The sequence below is a fragment of the Centruroides vittatus genome, unplaced genomic scaffold, assembly GCF_030686945.1.
Source record: "Centruroides vittatus isolate TY-2023 unplaced genomic scaffold, ASM3068694v2 contig_885, whole genome shotgun sequence".
Lineage (NCBI taxonomy): Eukaryota > Metazoa > Arthropoda > Arachnida > Scorpiones > Buthidae > Centruroides > Centruroides vittatus.
In genome coordinates this window covers 230,460-250,740 of record NW_027122577.1, presented here as the reverse complement: position 1 = coordinate 250,740, position 20,281 = coordinate 230,460, and the positions used below count along the sequence as shown (strand labels likewise).

General features: G+C 27.7%; 1 protein-coding gene across 3 annotated transcripts in view; it reads left to right on the top strand.

The window, feature by feature from the left end:
• Positions 1-20,281, top strand: part of LOC136983744 (diphthine methyltransferase) — a 36,250-nt gene that overhangs the window by 3,896 nt on the left and 12,073 nt on the right. For all 3 annotated transcript variants that reach the window (XM_067280584.1, XM_067280583.1, XM_067280582.1), the window contains exons 2-5: positions 2,414-2,559; positions 11,297-11,604; positions 15,687-15,847; positions 17,055-17,127. In XM_067280584.1, coding sequence (XP_067136685.1) covers positions 2,422-2,559; positions 11,297-11,604; positions 15,687-15,847; positions 17,055-17,127 — 680 coding nt within the window. In that variant the 5' untranslated portion in view covers positions 2,414-2,421. The remainder of the gene's footprint in view (positions 1-2,413; positions 2,560-11,296; positions 11,605-15,686; positions 15,848-17,054; positions 17,128-20,281) is intronic.

The following is a 20,281-nucleotide window of genomic DNA, read 5'->3' as shown; positions in this document are numbered from 1 at the left end:
TTGAAAACAAATAACCCTCATATATAGATCAGGGTTTTCAAGCTTTCCTTGCACTAACCCCCATATAGAAAATATTCTTTTCAATCAACCCACCCAAAATTTGTATGTTATTTTCCAAGATTTTGCATAATATATCAAGTAAATTTTTAAATTAGTTAAAAAAATTTCCTACATGATTATTATTATTCCTATTTGAAAATTATTTGAAATTCTTAAAAAAAAATACAATGAGTATCTGATTTTTTCATGCAACTGCAATTGACCCCTTGAGTTCCATCAGTTCCTTTCAAAATTTCATTGATTTCCAAAGAGTCTATATCAATCCCATTGGGAATCTCTGCTATACATAGTAATAGGATTTACTGTGGAAAACATAAAAATTTATAAAAATTAAATAATTAGCCTATTTTATAGATTAAAAAAATATGTATATTTTAAAATATTTAATCAGATATTTAGTAAATAAAATTTTAATAGTATATGATATATAAAAAATATTGATATGGAAGTATCAAGTTATATTATTTACCAGGTATATCATTTCATTCTTTAAAATATATATATTTTTGCATGTTGTATAGATTACTCCCAGTGAAATTTCAGGACTTTGAGTATATATCTGAACTGAGGGGACTGAGATGAGTTCAACGGTACCCTACTTTTGGACTGGAGACGAAAAAAATAACAAAGTTATCAATATTTACGATTTCTTGCCTTTCACAATGCATTCTATGCCATTTTAGAGTTTTTCACTTTCTGATTCTTTATATATATATTGTCCCTATTAAAAAAGTATTTCATTATCTCATCATATTTATTGACAATTAAACTTTAACAACTTACATCACAATCGGGAATCGTGTTTCTCTCTCTGCTAAGCCTTTCATGTATTTAACAGGCAGTCCAGCAAGCCAGCCATATATTCTAAAGACATATCGGCAAAGACTAAGGAAAACTGCCCATGTAAAAGTGTAAAAATCCAAGAAAACAGATTGTACACTCACCTTCAACAGAGGCAGATGTTGACCCATGAGCGTGTTGGTGAAAGAGAGGTCGTAAGCCCTGACCCCTCTTTTGCCGACATGCTCACTATCACTTGCAGTCGGCTAGTACTACGCACCGCTTTTGCGGCTTGTCCAAAAAAACCTAACCTATCCCTTCGACAGGTGATTATCCCTAGTTAGGCTAATAGAAAATCTTTTATTTCTGCTCAATTGATATTCAAGTCTGCAAGTCCACGTGCAGTTGGTTTAAATACATTACCATGGAAAACCCTAAAATGGCGTAGAATGCACTGTGAAAGGCAAGAAATCGTAAATATGATAACTTTGTTATTTTTTGTCTCCAGTCCAAAAGAAGTGTATCGTTGAACTCTTCTTGGTCCCCTCAGTTCAGATATATACTCAAAGTTCCAAAATTTCACTGGGAGTAATCTGTACAACATCATTTTTTCGAATCAGTCTTATTTCATTATAAAATATAAGGCTTGCCCAATTTAAAAGTGGACACATGTCATATTTCATCATGCAGGGTAGCGATATGTTGAGCTTACTTTATGTGTGGATAAGCTCAACATAGGCAAAGCATTGCTGCATTAAGTATTGGTGAAAATACATTTTGTCTCCAGTAATTGGCAGAATAATGTTAAGTTAGTTATGATGGAAACATCCAGAATTGAACAATGGCCATTAGTTCAGTTTTTAAATGGCTGAAGGGAATAGAAATTCCAACAACTATGGATGATCAAAGTACTGTACATTCATGGTGAACATTGTTTAGGAATGGACAGCAGTGAATAATTGGTGTAAGAGTTAAAGAGAAGGCCACAAATCAATTCATGATAAACCAAGACCAGGTCAAACATACCATAATCTCTGCTGCATCAGTTGTCACTGTGGTTGACATAATCAGAAGTGACAGACAAGTTACATATGCACTACAACTTTTGCATTTTTGGATCTCTCAAGAAAGCTTTACAAGGGCAAAAATTTATATTAGACAATGAGGTGAAAGAGGGTCAAAGAATTTGTTTGCCAGCAGCCACCAGAATTCTATGCAAGGGGCATCAATCTATTTGTGAGATGCTGGAAATTTTCCAACACAAACATGGAGATTTTGTTTAGATTTGCAATGATTGCAAGTTCTGTGTGTCCACTTTCCACTTGAGCAACCCTTATATATTAAAAGCAAAACAGTAATAATTTATTAATGAAGAAAACTTATGATCCTCTTTGATGTAATTATCTTGGAATACTAGAATATCATAACTCAATTATATGATTGATGAAAACTAAAAAGAACTAAGAAAGAATTCATGAAATATTAGATATCTGACAATAATTTAGTAGTAATTCTTTTATTGTAAATTGCTTTCTAAACAAATAAGGAATTTCATTACCATTATATTTTTCAGTTAAAAAAATGGCTACTTTAAAGCAAGAAAATACAAATGTATTACTTCTGTGGAATACAAATACTCCATATTTTGCTGATTCTGTTGAATGGTGTCCACATTTTCCATACCAACATGTGTTTGTTTGTGGAATGTATCAGTTGGAGGTATTTTCAAACATAAAACTTTTATTTATTGTTAATCATAAAATGCAATTGTTAATGTAAATAAAATACAATTTGATTCACTCTTTCATAATCTATTAATTCTGCAAGAGAAATTATAATCTATGTACAGTACCTACATTATATTAAAGTGGGTATATAGATTAGAATTACAATCCACTCTCAAATTTAAACTCATATAATAATAATACATATTATTTAAATATAACTTAACTTATAAAGAAAAATGTGTTCTATGGATATTCACTACAAAGTTAAGTTTTTTTAATTTTAATAATATTTTATTTATTTACAAAATATATGCAGACAGTGCAGCGTAACATCAACCTTATAATATACAACAGCAAAATCCAGATAAAAATATTAAAATGAAATCAAATACACATAAAATAAAAATGGAAATTTAATAACAACAGATAATAAAAATGAAAAAACTAAAGAAACCCCTTAAATATGAAAATTTTTAGAATATATTTACCAAAATAAAAAAAAGTTATGTGAATGATTCATTGCATGTAAATATGATTTACAACAGTTATGCTTTTAATTGTTGATTGTTAAGATAATTGAAAAAGTTAAAAATAGAACTGACAGAAAAAACATTGAAATTTGAATATATGCTCATAATTACTAAAATACTGTATCTATAAATTAATTGTAATTACCATATTTACTCGCATATAAGACAAGGTTTTTATTCATTTATCACAGCTTCAAATTCCTAGGTTGTCCTATACACACTAGCAAAAGATTCTTTGCATTTTTGCAAATAATTTTTGTGAACCGTGTTTCACATTTTTTACCAGATGCTTACCCTCTTTGTATTTAAAAACAAAACTATTTTATCTGGGTCATTTCAATTGTTCTTGGGTATTGTCAGGAGTAAAAATGAATAGCAATAGGTAAAGCAAAGCTTTTGAATTGAATTTTAGCTTGAAATTCCAAAATCACACGTGAGCTCGATATAAATTTTAATCCATTCCCACGTGAAAACAGATGATTATTCAAAAATCAGAATTTGGAGAAACTGAAACTCATAAGTGTAATCGACGGTGAGTGAATTCGACTGTTAAGAATTGGCAAAAAAAGGTTTTCCTTAAAGTTTAAAATGCCAGTAAGTGTTGCAGGACAATGTGTGCATTTATGTTCATTTGATATTTTACTTGTGATTAAACGAGATAAAATTAGAATTGTATTAATAAATCTAATTTTCTTTATCTTGGATCTTTAAAGTCACACCTCATCCTATATGTGAGGTCGTCTTATATGCGATAAATTGTATATATCTATATATATATACAATTACAATTAATTTATATGTATAGTAGTTTATACATACAGGATGTTTCAAAATTCTTGTTATAAACTTATAGGACTGCTTTCTTAAGAAAAACTAAGATGAGAAATGTTACTAAACATTTAACATTTTAATCTTAATTTTCCTTAAGGAATTTGTTCTATAAGTCTGTAACAAGAATTTCAAAACACCCTGTTTATATACAGTATAAATATAATAAAATTTAGAATTATAAAGTTGTTATTGAACATAAACGTACTCAGCAAAAAACATAAACTCCAATAACCACCACCTTATAAGTTGCTGAGGGAATTTTTAATTAAGAAAACAAACGTTTTCGATCTATTCCATAGATCATCTTCAGGTTTAAACTGACGAACAAAAATAATTCCAAAGAATGGAACACAAAATATTTAAATTCAAAAAACCCGACAACGGAGCAACTAATTAAAATTAGAATTAAAGCGCAAAAAATACCCAAATGTAAATTAACAAACACATAACAATATTAAAGTTATTAGTACACGCTAAAAATCATTTAACAGATAATAAAATATTAAGGTTCTCCAAATACGAAACACATCGCAAATCATGAGCCATTTGTAAGTCTCTTAATTGCAAATTTCCAAGCTGACGGTAATCCCTCAGCGTCCCTGGCGTTAATGCATCTATTCTCGAGTCTACTCTTGTAAATTTCTATTTTTTCGCCGTCTTTGCTAAAGTTGGAGAATATATTTGTTTGACGATTTCCGCCTCTTCCCATCCAACGACGGATCCTTCAGCCTGGGCCATCTGGGCCAGAACAGTTGCGTTAGAACTTTTCCTTACATCATATTTATGCTCTTTGATTCTTACACCTAGGTTCCTTGTTGTAACCCCTATATACTCGTGTTTTAGTCCTAATTGCTGATTTTCATAAGGGATCCTATAGACCCCAGCTCTATCCTCTTTTTTAATCTTCCCTTTATCAGTTCTCAGAATTTTGTAGAGGTTCGGGGCTCGTTTGAAGATCAATGTTGATTTTTGAAGGAGATAGCGGACATTAAAAAATCAACATTGATCTTCAAACGAGCCCCAAACCTCTACAAAATTCTGAGAACTGATAAAGGGAAGATTAAGAAAGAGGATAGAGCTGGGGTCTATAGGATCCCTTATGAAAATCAGCAATTAGGACTAAAACACGAGTATATAGGGGTTACAACAAGGAACCTAGGTGTAAGAATCAAAGAGCATAAATATGATGTAAGGAAAAGTTCTAACGCAACTGTTCTGGCCCAGATGGCCCAGGCTGAAGGATCCGTCGTTGGATGGGAAGAGGCGGAAATCGTCAAACAAATATATTCTCCAACTTTAGCAAAGACGGCGAAAAAATAGAAATTTACAAGAGTAGACTCGAGAATAGATGCATTAACGCCAGGGACGCTGAGGGATTACCGTCAGCTTGGAAATTTGCAATTAAGAGACTTACAAATGGCTCATGATTTGCGATGTGTTTCGTATTTGGAGAACCTTAATATTTTATTATCTGTTAAATGATTTTTAGCGTGTACTAATAACTTTAATATTGTTATGTGTTTGTTAATTTACATTTGGGTATTTTTTGCGCTTTAATTCTAATTTTAATTAGTTGCTCCGTTGTCGGGTTTTTTGAATTTAAATATTTTGTGTTCCATTCTTTGGAATTATTTTTGTTCGTCAGTTTAAACCTGAAGATGATCTATGGAATAGATCGAAAACGTTTGTTTTCTTAATTAAAAATTCCCTCAGCAACTTATAAGGTGGTGGTTATTGGAGTTTATAAAGTTGTTGATTATAAAACATTTATATAATTTTTAAATTACAAGAATTCTGTAATATTTTTAAAATTAATTATAAAAAATAAATGACAATTATTTAGAACAAAGTTTTTTAATTTAGATAAACCTACACTATACTTACTGGCATGTGAACTCTATGTTGCATATAAATAATTTTGAAAAAGAAAATCTGTACAAGTTGTTACTTGCATAACTAAAGGACTTGTTATTTATAGTGGCAATTTCTTTCTTTTTTGATTAATACACATTTTATTTTAAACATTTTATTTATACAGTATAAAGAGAAATATAACAATGTAAGGTACTTTTTGGTTAACAGGATTCTAGAAGACTATCACATTTAACCATTTAGCCCACACAACTATGCCAGCTTTGAGTAGTCCTCTTGACTGTTTGTGGAGTACTTGATGTTATATAGCAGGGGTGGGCAAACTGATTACTGGTACGATCGACTTTAATTTTTCTTATTTATGCGCGATCGACTTCCAAAAATGGGTTAAAATTAAAAACAAATAAAAATTTAATTAACGTCTTTATTAATAATAATATATTAAATACATATATTATGTTTACTATTTTGTGGAATATAGATATACTTTATTGATAAATATTTTGTATTAATTTTTTGATGTAGATGTGTGACATTCCATTTCATCAATGAGTCTTGTAAAATTAGGTTTGTAATCACTGATGCACAATCGAATAGATGCCATTAAGTGGTCATCAGTCAGAGAACTCCTAAATTGCGATTTGATGTTTTTCATTTGAGAAAACGCTGCTTCACATAGATAAGTAGAACCAAAAAATGCAAATATCCTCATTGCCACTGATCTCAGTAATGGATATTTTTTTGGATTTTTCTGCACACTATTGATTTTCATAATTATAATATAATTATGGAAATCAATAGTGACAGCTAGTTGCATCTCATTGTAAGTGCAGTATTAAGACAAGGTGTATTCAGGGAATTAATCACGTCAGTTGTAGTATTGATACATGTTTAATTTTAAATTTGTTTCATTGTCTGCTAAATTTTTAGTACATATTTTAAATTAAAAAATTTGAAATTATTTTAAATGTCTGCGATCGACTGCTGAACTGTTTGCGATCTACCAGTTGATCGCGATCAACCATTTGCCCACCTCTGTTATATAGTTTTAGGGGCCTGCCCCACCCAGGTGCTGATGTGCATGCAATAGCGAGCACCAAGGCACATGTCTACATGTGAAGCATGTAGAATAGGTAGTAGACTGATACATGTTAAAAACTAACCTTTGGAGATAAATATCACACAAAGGGTCAACAATTCTGGAAGTGGTGTGAAACTTCTCATTCAGAGATTGAATCTTTCAAATATCTGTTATGGTAGCTGTTTATTTGTTCCAGAAACGTATGTCTCTTTAATCCGAAAAAAAAACAAGAATTCCAGTAGACTATCTTACAGCCTTTAGGTCAGGAACATCCTTTATTGAAGATACAGGTTACATATGCATTTTGGGCTTATTTTATCTTTAAGCCCCTCTTCAGTGCTATACCAAAGAAATTTAAATAAAAAAACAATCAGTAATATAACAATATCACACGTGTAGATTATATCTTCTGACATAAAAACTATTTTATCACACCAAAAAAGATTTTGGTTTAATTTATTTAGTATTAATTTAGTTTTTATAATTATTTATTTAATTTTGCCTACATTTTTAACCTTCAATTAAAATTTTAAAAATTAATTGCAACTCTTTTTCCTTTTGCAACATAACTAACTATAGAAATCAGACTAACTAGTTCAGTCTAAAAGATAAATCCATGATAATGATTTTTAAACTATCGAAAATTTATTTTAAAATACAATAAAATCAGTAATTAAGTTAAAGTTAATACTTAAATATATACAATATACAGTATATAAATTTAGATATTAACTTTAACTATTCATAATGATATAGTTATATTACCAACGATCACCTTAAAGATTGGGCTATAATTTGTCTAATTAAATGATTATTAATATAAAGTAGTTTTGTCACTAGAGTGAGGCGTTAAGCACCATCTCTTAACTAAATTAATAAATAATTTAGAATATTCTGGAATAAAAGAACTGACCCGGGGCGGGGCTTGAATTTTTTCTTTCAAATTCGTCTGTCACACTCATATGACACTTCTAAGTCTTTTTTTACATTATTTACTAGTCCTTATTCAATAAACATAAAAATTTAATATATAAATATTTTTATAATACATGGAAGTCTTCTCTTTTTTAAAAAATATATTACTTTTAAAATGGGTGTATATCATATAACATAAAATTTTTTAAACAATCACTAAAAATTTCTGAAGATACATTTTTAAACAGTATTAGGGTAACTGTAATTATAGTAACATTCTAGAAGTTATTTACAAAAAATAAAAACTTTTCTTTAAAAAATTACGAAGAATACATGCTGACATTAATATTTTTTTTTCAACTCGCAATACATCGTACTTTACAGTGTATGACATTTACATTATAGGGAACTTTTTGTCGTAATGCCCTCTATCAGACTATACCATTGTTGATCTATTTGCATATCATTAGAGATATTTATTAAATTTTTACTGTTAGATTTTATAATTTTGATGTGTTCTTTAAATTTACGGTTATAAATGTTTTTTTCGGAATGAAGGATTTTAATGTTGTTTCTATTAATCTGACAGTAACTATTTTTTATATGACTAAACCAAGGAGAATTATTATATTTTAACCTTATCACTGCTTCATGTTTTTTAATTTTTAACTCTAAAGTCCGACCTGTTTCACCTATGTAATCTTTTGGGTTTTGACAATTACAGTTAATTTTATATATTAATACAACACCTGTTTTTTTTTCAATTTATTAACACTAGTTTTATATTTTTCTCCCCTTTCATTATAAACATTATGTGAAATTTTATTGGTCAAAGATGGGGCCTAAACTATATTGTCCTTTTTTAGGATTTTACTACAATTGTTATAAATATTTTTAATATAGGGAAAGGCTTTATAATTTTTATATTTTTTATATTTTGTGTTAAATCTATTTTTATAATATTGTTTATGCCAAATTTTTAAATTATTCTTTGAATAATTATTAAGAATAAACTTATATTCTAATTCTTTTAATTTAATTTCACGTTCAGTATTATTAGTAGTACAGTCAAACCTGTTTTTATGCGGGGGATAGGGACCGCATTAAAAAAAACGCATTAAAAAAAATCTCACGAAACTTCACGAATGGCTGTAAAAAATAGTTTTCGCAACACAATTAAAAAATATTTTTTTTATGCGGTCCCTGTTGACCGCATAAAAAAAGTCTCACATAGAAAATAACTCAAAACCGTAAGAAATAGAATTTATTGACAACAGATGTCAGCACTTGACTGCATCGTCTGGTCTATCGTCTGTTTTACATATTTTTGTCCAGGTGGTGTTTTGTTGACTTAAAAAGTAAATTATTTCATTTTTCGCATATTCATGCAATAATATTACTATAATAAGTGCATTTATGCTATAATAAGTTTATTTAGCTATAATAAGTCAACGTGAGACATGACGAATCGCACGAGACTAGTCGCCAACTATACCGCACAAATTAAAAATTCGCATAAAAAAAATCGCACAAATAAAAATCGCACATAAAAAGAGCGCATAAAAACAGGTTTGACTGTACTTGTATATATATTTTTTAAGGTCATTGTGTATGTATTCTTTTTTATAGTTTTTGGAATGTAAGAGAGTGATAATTGATAGTTTTATTTACATTACATGGTTTTTTATATGTTTTAAATAAGAATTTATCCCTTTCATTCGTTATTGTTATATCTAAAAAATTAATTTGGTTATGTTTTTATATTTAATTTTAATTTAATTTAATTTATTTTTAGATATTAATTAATTTTTTAAAGGAAAGTTTTTATTTTTTGTAAATAACTTCTAGAATGTTACTATAATTACAGTTACCCTAATACTGTTTAAAAATGTATCTTCGGGAATTTTTAGTGATTGTTTAAAAAATTTTCGTGTTATATGATATACGCCCATTTTAAAGGTAATATATTTTTTAAAAAAGGAAAAACTTCCATGTTTTATAAAAATATTTATATATTAAATTTTTATGTTTATTGAACAAAGATTAGTAAATAATGTAAAAAAGACCTAGAAGTGTCATATGAGTGTGACAGATGAATTTGAAAGAAAAAATTGTGGAAAACCTTTTTTGGTGTGATAAAATAGTTTTTATGTCAGAAGATATAATCTACACGTGTTATATTGTTATATTACTGATTGTTTTTTTATTTAAATTTCTTTGGTATAACACTGAAGAGGGGCTTAAAGATAAAATAAGCCCAAAATGCGTATGTAACCTGTATCTTCAATAAAGGATGTTCCTGACCTAAAGGCTGTAAGATAGTCTACCAGAACTCTTGTATTTTTTCGGAGTAAAGAGACATACATTTGTAGAAGACTGAATCTTATCCATAGCTGTACATATCAGCTGGTGTCTCATTAACTGAAAAGTACCCAATGTAAAAAATATTTACAGTTTACATTATCCATGAATAAATTACTAATCTAATAAAATAATAATTAAATTTTTAAGCATTTTTATAATGATAATCATCATTTTTTCTTTTTTTTATTTATATACTGAGTATTATTTTATTATTTCAATAAATTTGTTTGTAAAATTGCTATCTTATTTATTATTTTTTGTTATAAGAATTGCAATGAAACAAACTATTGAAAGAGTTATCTAGAATGTCCATCTTACAAAATTTTTCATTATTTTATTTATATTATTTTAACTGAAAAATGTTTTTAGGCTTTATCAATTGTATTTCTCCAGGTTCACAAAACATAAATGTATAGGTCAATTTTTTTTTATAGTTTTCTTAATCATAGTATTAAAATATACAGATAAACCACAAAAATTTAACTATAATTTATAAAAGCATCTAAACTTTCACTATTACAACTATAAAGTTTTTACTTATTATCCATATTTGCATGTAAACAAATAATTAGAAGCTCAGACAGTTATTTGTACTATACTTCTAATTATTAATAAAAAACATTGTTTTCTGGAAATAAAACTGAATATTTTATTGAAATATGGTATGTAAATGGTTAATACAAAATGAGAATGACTTCTTCAAGCCAACTTCTTGGTTTCACTTATGATTTTGTTTTGCATTTATACAGCTTATATGTTTTTCTACTTAATTTGCATATTTTTTGATCATTAAGAATTACCTTATATAAACTGTCATAAAGAGATTATTAGTAAATACCAAAAATTTAAGTGTTAACTTTTGTTTATGGCATTATTAATTAAATATTCTTTTAATATTTTTAAATCCATGCACGGAAAGCTAGAGCTTCTCTAAATAAGTTTCACAAAACCTTTCACTCTTTCTCTAGCAGTTTCTTTAATCGTTTGTTAATAATTCGAAAACGTTTGTTCTCCTATCTTATGGATTAATGAAACTGCTAGAGAAAGAGTGAAAGGTGAAAGGTTTTGCGAAACTTATTTAATATTTTTTCAAGCATTTAATAATGCTATTATCACATAATTTTTTCTTCTTGCAGGAAAACAATACTGAAGGTGAACAGAAGCGATTAGGTGCCATACATTTATTTTCTGTTTTAGAAAAATGTATTTGTTTGCAAAAATTACAGCTATCAGGAATTTTAGACATGAAATGGTGTCCATATAAAGTGAATGAAAAATGCTTATTAAGTGTGGCTAATGCAAATGGAACTATTGGAGTTTTCCAACTAATTCAAGATGATAAAAAAGAAAAGAAAATTCAATTAGAACATATTTTATTTTCTGAAATTAATCCAGTTTTTCCCAATTTAATATTATCACTTGATTGGTATCAAGAGAAAAACATGTATGTAATATCTATATTTTTTTCTTGCTAAGAAAATAAAAAGTAATTTTTTCTTTAACTTTAATATTCATATAGATCAGTGGTTGGCAACCTTTCTGACCTCACAGACCAGTAAACTCACAATTTTGAATCCCGCAGACCACTATCGTGAATTTTTTTAAACGATACAAAGTCTGTAGTATAATAATGATCACAAAAGTTTAATTTTACTATACTAATATGAAACTTGCGTGTTTACTTAACAATTTAATGCAACAAATTACATAATAAATTACATAACAAATTAATGCAAGCCTAAAGTTTATTGCTGCATGTTTGAAAGAAGTTTATGGATTCTTAGCGCTTTTCCAGGAAGGACGACAATCACACTCACAATATTGTTTATTGTTCCTTATTTATTGATAACAGTCACTTCGTATTTGGTTTCAGATTCGAATAAAAACCCCCAAAGAGTGAAAAAAAGCAATTAAGCATTTTGCATTTCTTTTGTAATACTTCACGTAACCTTCAGTTGAACAATGTCCAAATTTCTCCACGGACCACCCACATTTTCTCGTGGACCACTGATGGTCCGCGGGCCACCAGTTGCCGACCATTGATATAGATCGTAATTTGAGATTTAAAAATTTATATGTATTTTTAGTTGCAATATAAAAATAATTTAAACAATTTTATTTTTATACAAAAATTTTACAAATAAGTTAAAAAAATCATTTTTTATTATCATATGAAAATAATATTTGTTTAATATTATTATTATTTGTTAAATATTGTTTAATTTTTTTGCTTCATATATTAATTTTATTTATATTTTAAAGTATTGTTGTATTTAGTTCAAATAAATTTTTATTCTTATTTATGTATTGTCATTTGTCTATCAATTCTTGAAATTTTTTATCGAAATACTGTACTACCTTTGAGAAAATAATTGTACTAATCAAATGAAATTATGATTTAGATGAAATTTATGATAAGATGTTTGAGATAAAATTTTTAATTAAATATTATTTTACTTTAATTTTATCAATTATTATTATTATTATTACTTAAATGTGTATATAGAGAAAAGATTATCTCTAATTATACTTTAGAGTAATTAAAGAAACTAAAAAGAAATTAAAGTTTAAAGAAATATCCCTTTTTAGAGATTTATGCTGGAGTATTAAAAAGTATGTTGACTCTGGTGAGAATGATATTATCAGAGGAACATGCTCCTGATCACTTAGATTTATCAAAATAAATATCTTCATTTTTCTGTTCTCGTAGAAATCAGAGATAGATAGATAAAATCTTATGAATTTAACAAAAAGTTTTATAGTAACAAACTTACATATCCAGAGAAAGATTACAATGAAATTTCTCAAGAATTTTGTTTATTATTTTTTAAGAATATAGAACAGTATGAAATTCTCATGATAATCTTTTGCCTTTTACTAGATGGAGGATTGTTGCGTTGTGGAGGGGGCAGCCTAGCCTGGTTCTGGACCAGACAATGATGGCTATTTTTTTTGGCGAAAGGTCACTACTTGCTGACACCATAGACTGGGGGCGGGTTGCGATAACTTAACTTCTGGTAATTAGGGGTGTTGTAAAGGAGTAGTTGTACCGAGATGCAATACTGGTGTCACTGGTGGAGCATCAAGTAAACAGTATGAAATTTATTAAGAGCTGTAAAAAGTATTCATGATGTTAATGTTAGTAGCTAACATTAAATGTAGAGAACTTAATTTAAAAAAAAACAGTTGAATATGATTTATTCTCCAGTAAGATCAGTAAAAAAGCATATTTAGTAAATTTTAATTTATTAAGCAAAATGGAAATGAAGATTAAGATACTAATTAATGAAAATAAACTGTAAGAAAGATAATATTACATTTTTGTTTTGTTTTATTATGTAATATTTTTAATAGCTACTAATTTACTACTATTCCGAAGGACTTCTCAAACTACAATTATCTAATTTTAAAGTTGACTAAGAGATTTCTTTATTAAACCAATATGTATGTCTTGGGTTCATCAATATCCTTCATCAGTTGGTTTGTTTTTTCATATACTGTGAGGTTGCCAATAGGGAATGTGATGGTCAAGACAGGCGAGGGGTTAAGAGGATCATATGTGGGTGCAGTCACTGAGATAGACTTTGTAGTTACAAAAAACTGTTTATTTGATCCAAAAGAAGCTTACAAGATTTCTGTGATCTTGGATGTTTGAACTTCCAAGTGGCAGTCTGGGTCTTCCTCTCTTTTCCAAGATAATCCCAGTTGAAGGAATGTTCCTGGTTTATGAATGAGAGTTTCTTTGATGTCTTTAAAGTTCTGAAACAGTGTGGTTGATGTCTGTTGATGGGAAAATGCTGATCTAAGAAAGAGAGACAGAGGTAAAGATAGACATGAAACATACACACAATAATTGTTCCCACACTTGGAATTTTTAAGAAAAGAAGCTCTTGCATCCTTGAAATTTAGGTTTTTATTATTTTCTGTTTCTGCTTACTATTTCAATTGGTTGCTTTTACTCATTCTTGTTTTCTAAATAGTTAGTCTCTTGTTGCTAAGTGAAACAAGATCTCAACTTAGATCATGAGAGAGGTCAAAATCAACATTTAATTCAATCCAGCATGAGATACTTCATCTTGGGACACGCATTCTTCTATTATTTATACATTTGCATTATGTTTTTCATACAAAAAATTATTTCTAGTTTCTTCTTTCTTTTTCTTTCAAAAATATTGTAATGCAAATTTTAGTGAGGGTTTGGACCTGTTTGGATTCACAATACATTTTTACTTTTAAAATTGTGTTTCCGAATTGTATAATCTGTGAATTTCTGCTTGTAATAGAATACAATTTGTGCTATATCAAGTTTTAAATACTTAGGTTTTAAATAGCACATGATTTAAGCAGAAATGTCAAAACTTCAACAATGATTGGAAGACTGCAAAATGATGGATGTCATTTATTTGAGGCAAAACGTTAGCTAAGCCTTTTTTATGTGGTTTACAGAATTGTGTTCATTCTCAAAATCTGTTTGATTGGTTTTGATTAAACTTTGCCATTTTTCATTAATTGCAATGAGGAATCCAAAAATGTAATAAAAAAATGGATCTATGACTGTTTTTGAGATATAAAGTTGTTGCATGAGTGCATGTGATAAAGCATTATTGCTTGAGCATGAGTCGCATGGCTTTGTCGTGTGATTTTCCGTGGTCACTAGCATGTCTTCTATGAGCTTTGCTATAGAATCAAGTTTGTTCTCAAAATTTAATGAGCTGATTTTGATAAACTTTACCATTTTCCATTAATTGCAATGAGGAATCCAAAAATGTAATGAGGGTCTATTTAAATGTAAAAAATAGGAGTCCATGACTTTGTTTTCAATGTACAGAGGTGTTAAAGTGTCAATGCTCTCTTATGCAACTGAGGGTGCCTAACAGAATTTAACTTAAGTTTAAGGATCAAAAGTAAAAACAGCATTGCATGCACCTAACAGAAAATATGTGTGAAAAATGAACAAAACACATGAACAAAGCAATCAATGGCGATTGCTTTGTTCTTCAATCACCTCTCCGTGTTGGCAAATGTAAGCATTGTCTCTCTGTACCTGGCCAGTTCAATAATTGTCTCCCATGACCGGCAGGTACGAGGATCACTTCTTCTATGCCTAAAACATGTGCAGGGATTGCTTCTTTCTTTCTGACTCCATTTCAATTCTATCACGATACGACAAAGTCATGTGATGTCCTAGTTAATGTGATATTCAAAACTTGCATACTCAAAACTAATCATTATACAAACTGTGTGCTATTGTAAACATAAAGTATGTATAGTAAATAACTGAACACTGTAAAAAACAAAGAATCAGTATTCTACATATAATAAAATGATATGAAATAATGATCAGTTCTGTATCAAAAAATTACTGTATATTTAGTATTAAATTTCACTTAGGCATAGTTATATATGTTTGAAAATAGGCAGGGTTTTCTGCCACACCCTGTGTAATCTCAGTTAAAAGCAGTTAAGATATAAATTTTTAATTTTCTTTATTTCTTTGGTTGATATTTTTCTTTTTTTTTTTTTTAGATTGTCTTCAAATTGTATGGTATCCAGTGAATCTAATGGAAATATTGACTTATTACAATTAACTGAAAGTGAGTTGAAAGTAAAATTAAAATGTCAAGCCCATATGCACGAAACTTGGATTGTTTGTTTTGATTACCATAATAATAATATTATTTATTCAGGTAAGTTTTGATATATTTTTATATAATTATTCTAGATTTTACTGTATTACAAGTGTAAAGGCATTAGTGTAATACAGAGAAAAACTATAAGTAATTTAATAATTTATTTTTTGGATTTGTATTGTAGAAAGTAAGATAAATTTGAACACCAATTAAACTCAAAATAACAAGAAAACTGAACTTATTGGTTTAAATTCCTAAACACAAAAAAAAATCTAATGCCTTTGAGTCTTGCTAGCTCATCACTATGGTTACAAATTTTTTAAATGTTAAACATTTCAAAAACATTCCAGAAAAATTTAAAAATTTAAATGTTCTTTTATGCATCTGCTGACTAAACATGTCCAAATTATCTATTTAGATGCATCATGATAACATAATTACATATACAAATAAATTAGAACAAATTTAAAATTTTCACTTAAAATCAAAAAATAAATATCCATACTTTTCACGTGTATTATTATTTATCATATTTATGATTTTAAGTTTAAATTTTAAATTTATTATAATTTGTTTATAGAAGTTGCATTAGGTTGTTCAGAGGCATTTGCATTGTTTTATAGGAGAGTGTAGAAAAGGACATTTTAAGTTTTCTAGATCATTTTTGAAATACATAACTTTTAATGATATTTATATGAGAGAATTTTATCTGTAATGATGAACTTACAAGATTTAAATGTATTTGAGTTTTTTTAAGTGTTCATAAGATTCTAACAAAGCATTAAAGCATATGTTTTTTGCTGTTTTGGAAAATTAATGTTACATAGCATATGAATTCTTTAAAAAAAAATTTATTAAATTTATCAAATAAAATTTCAGTACAAAATTTTATATTTCACTAAATCTTTAAATTTGTTGTTGGTTACTTATTGCCATTGAAACTAGGAATTTAAATACTTTTTTTTGTAAACAATGTATCATTTAATATTAGACTTATGTCACTGCAAATACTTTAGTTAACAGCTTCTAATTATTATTAAATAGTATCTATTTTATAATTGACAAAATAATATCAACATAATGCCAATTCTAATTTTCCTGATTTACATTTTTATATAAATAAAAAGTTAAAATTCATATGTTTTGAAAAAGTCATTAATTTTTTAAAAATTGACAAAAATGATTAAAAAATTACAATATGATTATAATTAAATGAACTTCGTAACTTATCTATAGCATATAAAATTTTATCATCATTTTTTAGGAAGTGATGACACTTATCTTAAAGGTTGGGATTCCAGAACAAACATGAATATACCATTATTTATAAACAAATGGTATGTATCAAATTATACTGAAACAATAAATCAATAATTTTTCATATATTTATTTTTATGTTACTGGAGAGAGATAGTTTTTTAATAATCAACTTTTACAAGTTGTTTCAAATTATATATACTGTACTTGGAATTTTAATTATATCTTCTGGACAATTTACAGGCTAAAAATTATAGTAAATATAAGGCTAAAATATCACTGCATTCTATGTGACCTATTCTTTCAAGATCTAAAATTAATTTGCTTATATTTATATAAAATTATTTCACTCAGTGATTTCATCTGTATTACTTTATGCTGCTTCTATATTGACAATTACTTATTATGATAAAATGGAAATTGTCATTGCTTTATATTTTTGAAGAAATTTTGTTATATAATAAAATTCCAGCTTATATGTTGCATTTGGAGTTGGTATTTCTCGAATATTGGTAACTATAATGAAAGTAATAGTTTTATTTTGGATTAGACTTTTGAAATCAGATGATAAAAGTTATGTTAAACTAGCATATAGCAAATTCTATAAATTGTGTTAAATAATGGACAGTTACTCACATAATTTGGCTTTGAAAAATGAACATGGCTTCTCTTTTCAATGGTTGTCTGATGATCGTCATTTGATTGAAGGTTAATATTAATTATAAAAGTGTGTTGTAAATAAAGTATACAAGAAGATTGGTCTTTGTTGGAAAAAAGCCAACATTTTTAATCATGGTATTAAAACAACTTGTGCAAGGTATATTTGCTTATGGACATAATTATTATGTAAAATAATTAATTTTTCAACTGATATGTGGTTAAAATTATATTTTGATGTAAATTATAATAGTAGAGTAGTAATAGATTATGAGAGAATTTGTAGTAATTGTAGTATGCAAGTATATGAAACTTGGGAACATGTATTATTTTATTGTGTGAAATCTGAAATAGGAAATAGCAAAAAGTAAGAGATATTTGATGAGATTTAAGTCCCAGAAAGAAATAATTAATCTATCATGTTTTTCAAAAATTATTATTATTGTATATCTTATTTTGTATTATCTTGTACTAAGTTATTACATTAAGTTATTAAATAGTACAGTGGAACATGGTTAACTCAAGCTGGGATAACTCAAAGTCATATTCTTTCCCCAAGTGTCCAGCATAGGGATTTACATGTTAAATCAAACTAGTTAACTCTAATTCATCAAACTGTTTAACTCAAATGAGGTTTTGATACAGTTTTTTCATAAACTCTCCAAAAATTTAATTTTTGGTTAAGGAAAAAATTGCCATTTATCTATCAAATACACTAATCACAAACTTTCTATAAAGTGCCATAACTACGTATGACTAAAAATAAACATTGGATTGTGACAACAGGCAGGGGATGGTGGCTTCCAGACAGTGTGAGTGACCTAGATACTGTAACTGCCATTTGAACCTGCTTTTTTTTTCTTTTTGTTTTATTTGATTGCTGATGGATTTCTCCGATAGCTGACATAAATTGATTTCTGTTAAATTAATTTTTTTAAAATGATTATAGACTACTCTATGTAAAAATTTTAATCTTTGTGGCAAAATTTAAAAAATATAGTCGTAAAGATTGGTATGTTTGTGATAAAAACAGATTGGTTCTAGGTGTAGATTGTAATTTAAAAAAGTTCTTACTAAATACTTAGGAGTGAATGGACCAACCATTTGGTAAAGCACTTCTTGGTAGTTTATTTAACCATTGGTTAAGCATTTTAGAGTTTCTGGATAACACTGAGAGGTTTACATTAACACAACAATTCATAATAAGATCCATGGAAATATCATGTGGATAGTTTATTATGGGTCATCAATAAACAGATGCACAAAATCTTGATTTTTAGCCAAACCTCCATAACTCAAAGTCTGAATTTTTTTCCCCATGGATTCAAACTAATTAGGTTTCACTGTATTCACTTTAGTTTTCAGTTATAGTTTAATCCCCTTGTAACAAACTAAAGTTCATGCAATAAAGAATTGAATTGAGTATTTATTTTTAATTTATAATAATAATATTTGAAAGATTTAAAAATCTTCAAATTTTATTATTATTTCTATTATATTAGTTAATTATTTTTAATTAAAATTATTTTGTTAATACAGTAAGCGTCGTTTATCCGAAAACCTGTTATCCGAAAGAGTTCCAGTTGGACTGTGTTGTGCTGAATCAAACGTTTTTGATACTAGATTAATTTCTAAAGTATAATTTTTTTGTTTTTATATTTTTCAATACGTTTATTTTGTTTGTACAAAATAAAGAAATAATTTTTAACGATACAATAGCCTAATTATTATTATAAAAATTTTTGTTAGGCTTAAAATCGATGAAAATTCAACACGAAGCGACACACAATGGAGAAAAATTTAACACAAAGCGACACGCAATGGAGAAAGATTTCAACATCAGATAGGTTAATGTATTTTTTGTACATAATCGGTTATCCGAAAAAATCAGTCATCCGAACAACCCCAGTCCATAATTGATTCGGATAAACGACGCTCTACTGTACTATTAAATAACATAATAATTATGAGAATTTAGGTTTCAATAGTTATTTGTTATAGTTATTTTAATTATAGTTTATATAACAAGTTTATAATTTGTTATTTTATGATTCAGGAAGAGTTAATTATGAACAGTAATATTTATTATTACATATATAAATATTTATATATATATATATATAGTACTATTTTAAAATATAACTATATCAACAATCAATGACTCCTACCCACGTAGGAGTCGTCCCAGTTAGTGCCATGGTTAACCAGTACGGTTATATCTAAATTAACATACTTCTGGAAGCAAAGACTTGCTCAGGGTCCGGGTGGCGCAACTGGCAAGCGGAGGTTGTGGGTTCAAGCCCCGCCCTGGGTCAGTTCTTTTATTCCAGAATGTTCTAAATTATTTATTAATTTAATAAAAATTACAATTATTAATTTAGTTAAGAGATGGTGCCTAACGCCTCACTCTAATGACAAAACTACTTTATATTAATAATCATTTAATTAGCCAAATTATAGCCCAATCTTTAAGGTGATCGTCGGTAATATAACTACATCATTATGAATAGTTAAAGTTAATATCTAAATTTATATACTGTATATTGTATATGTTTAGGTATTAACTTTAACTTAATT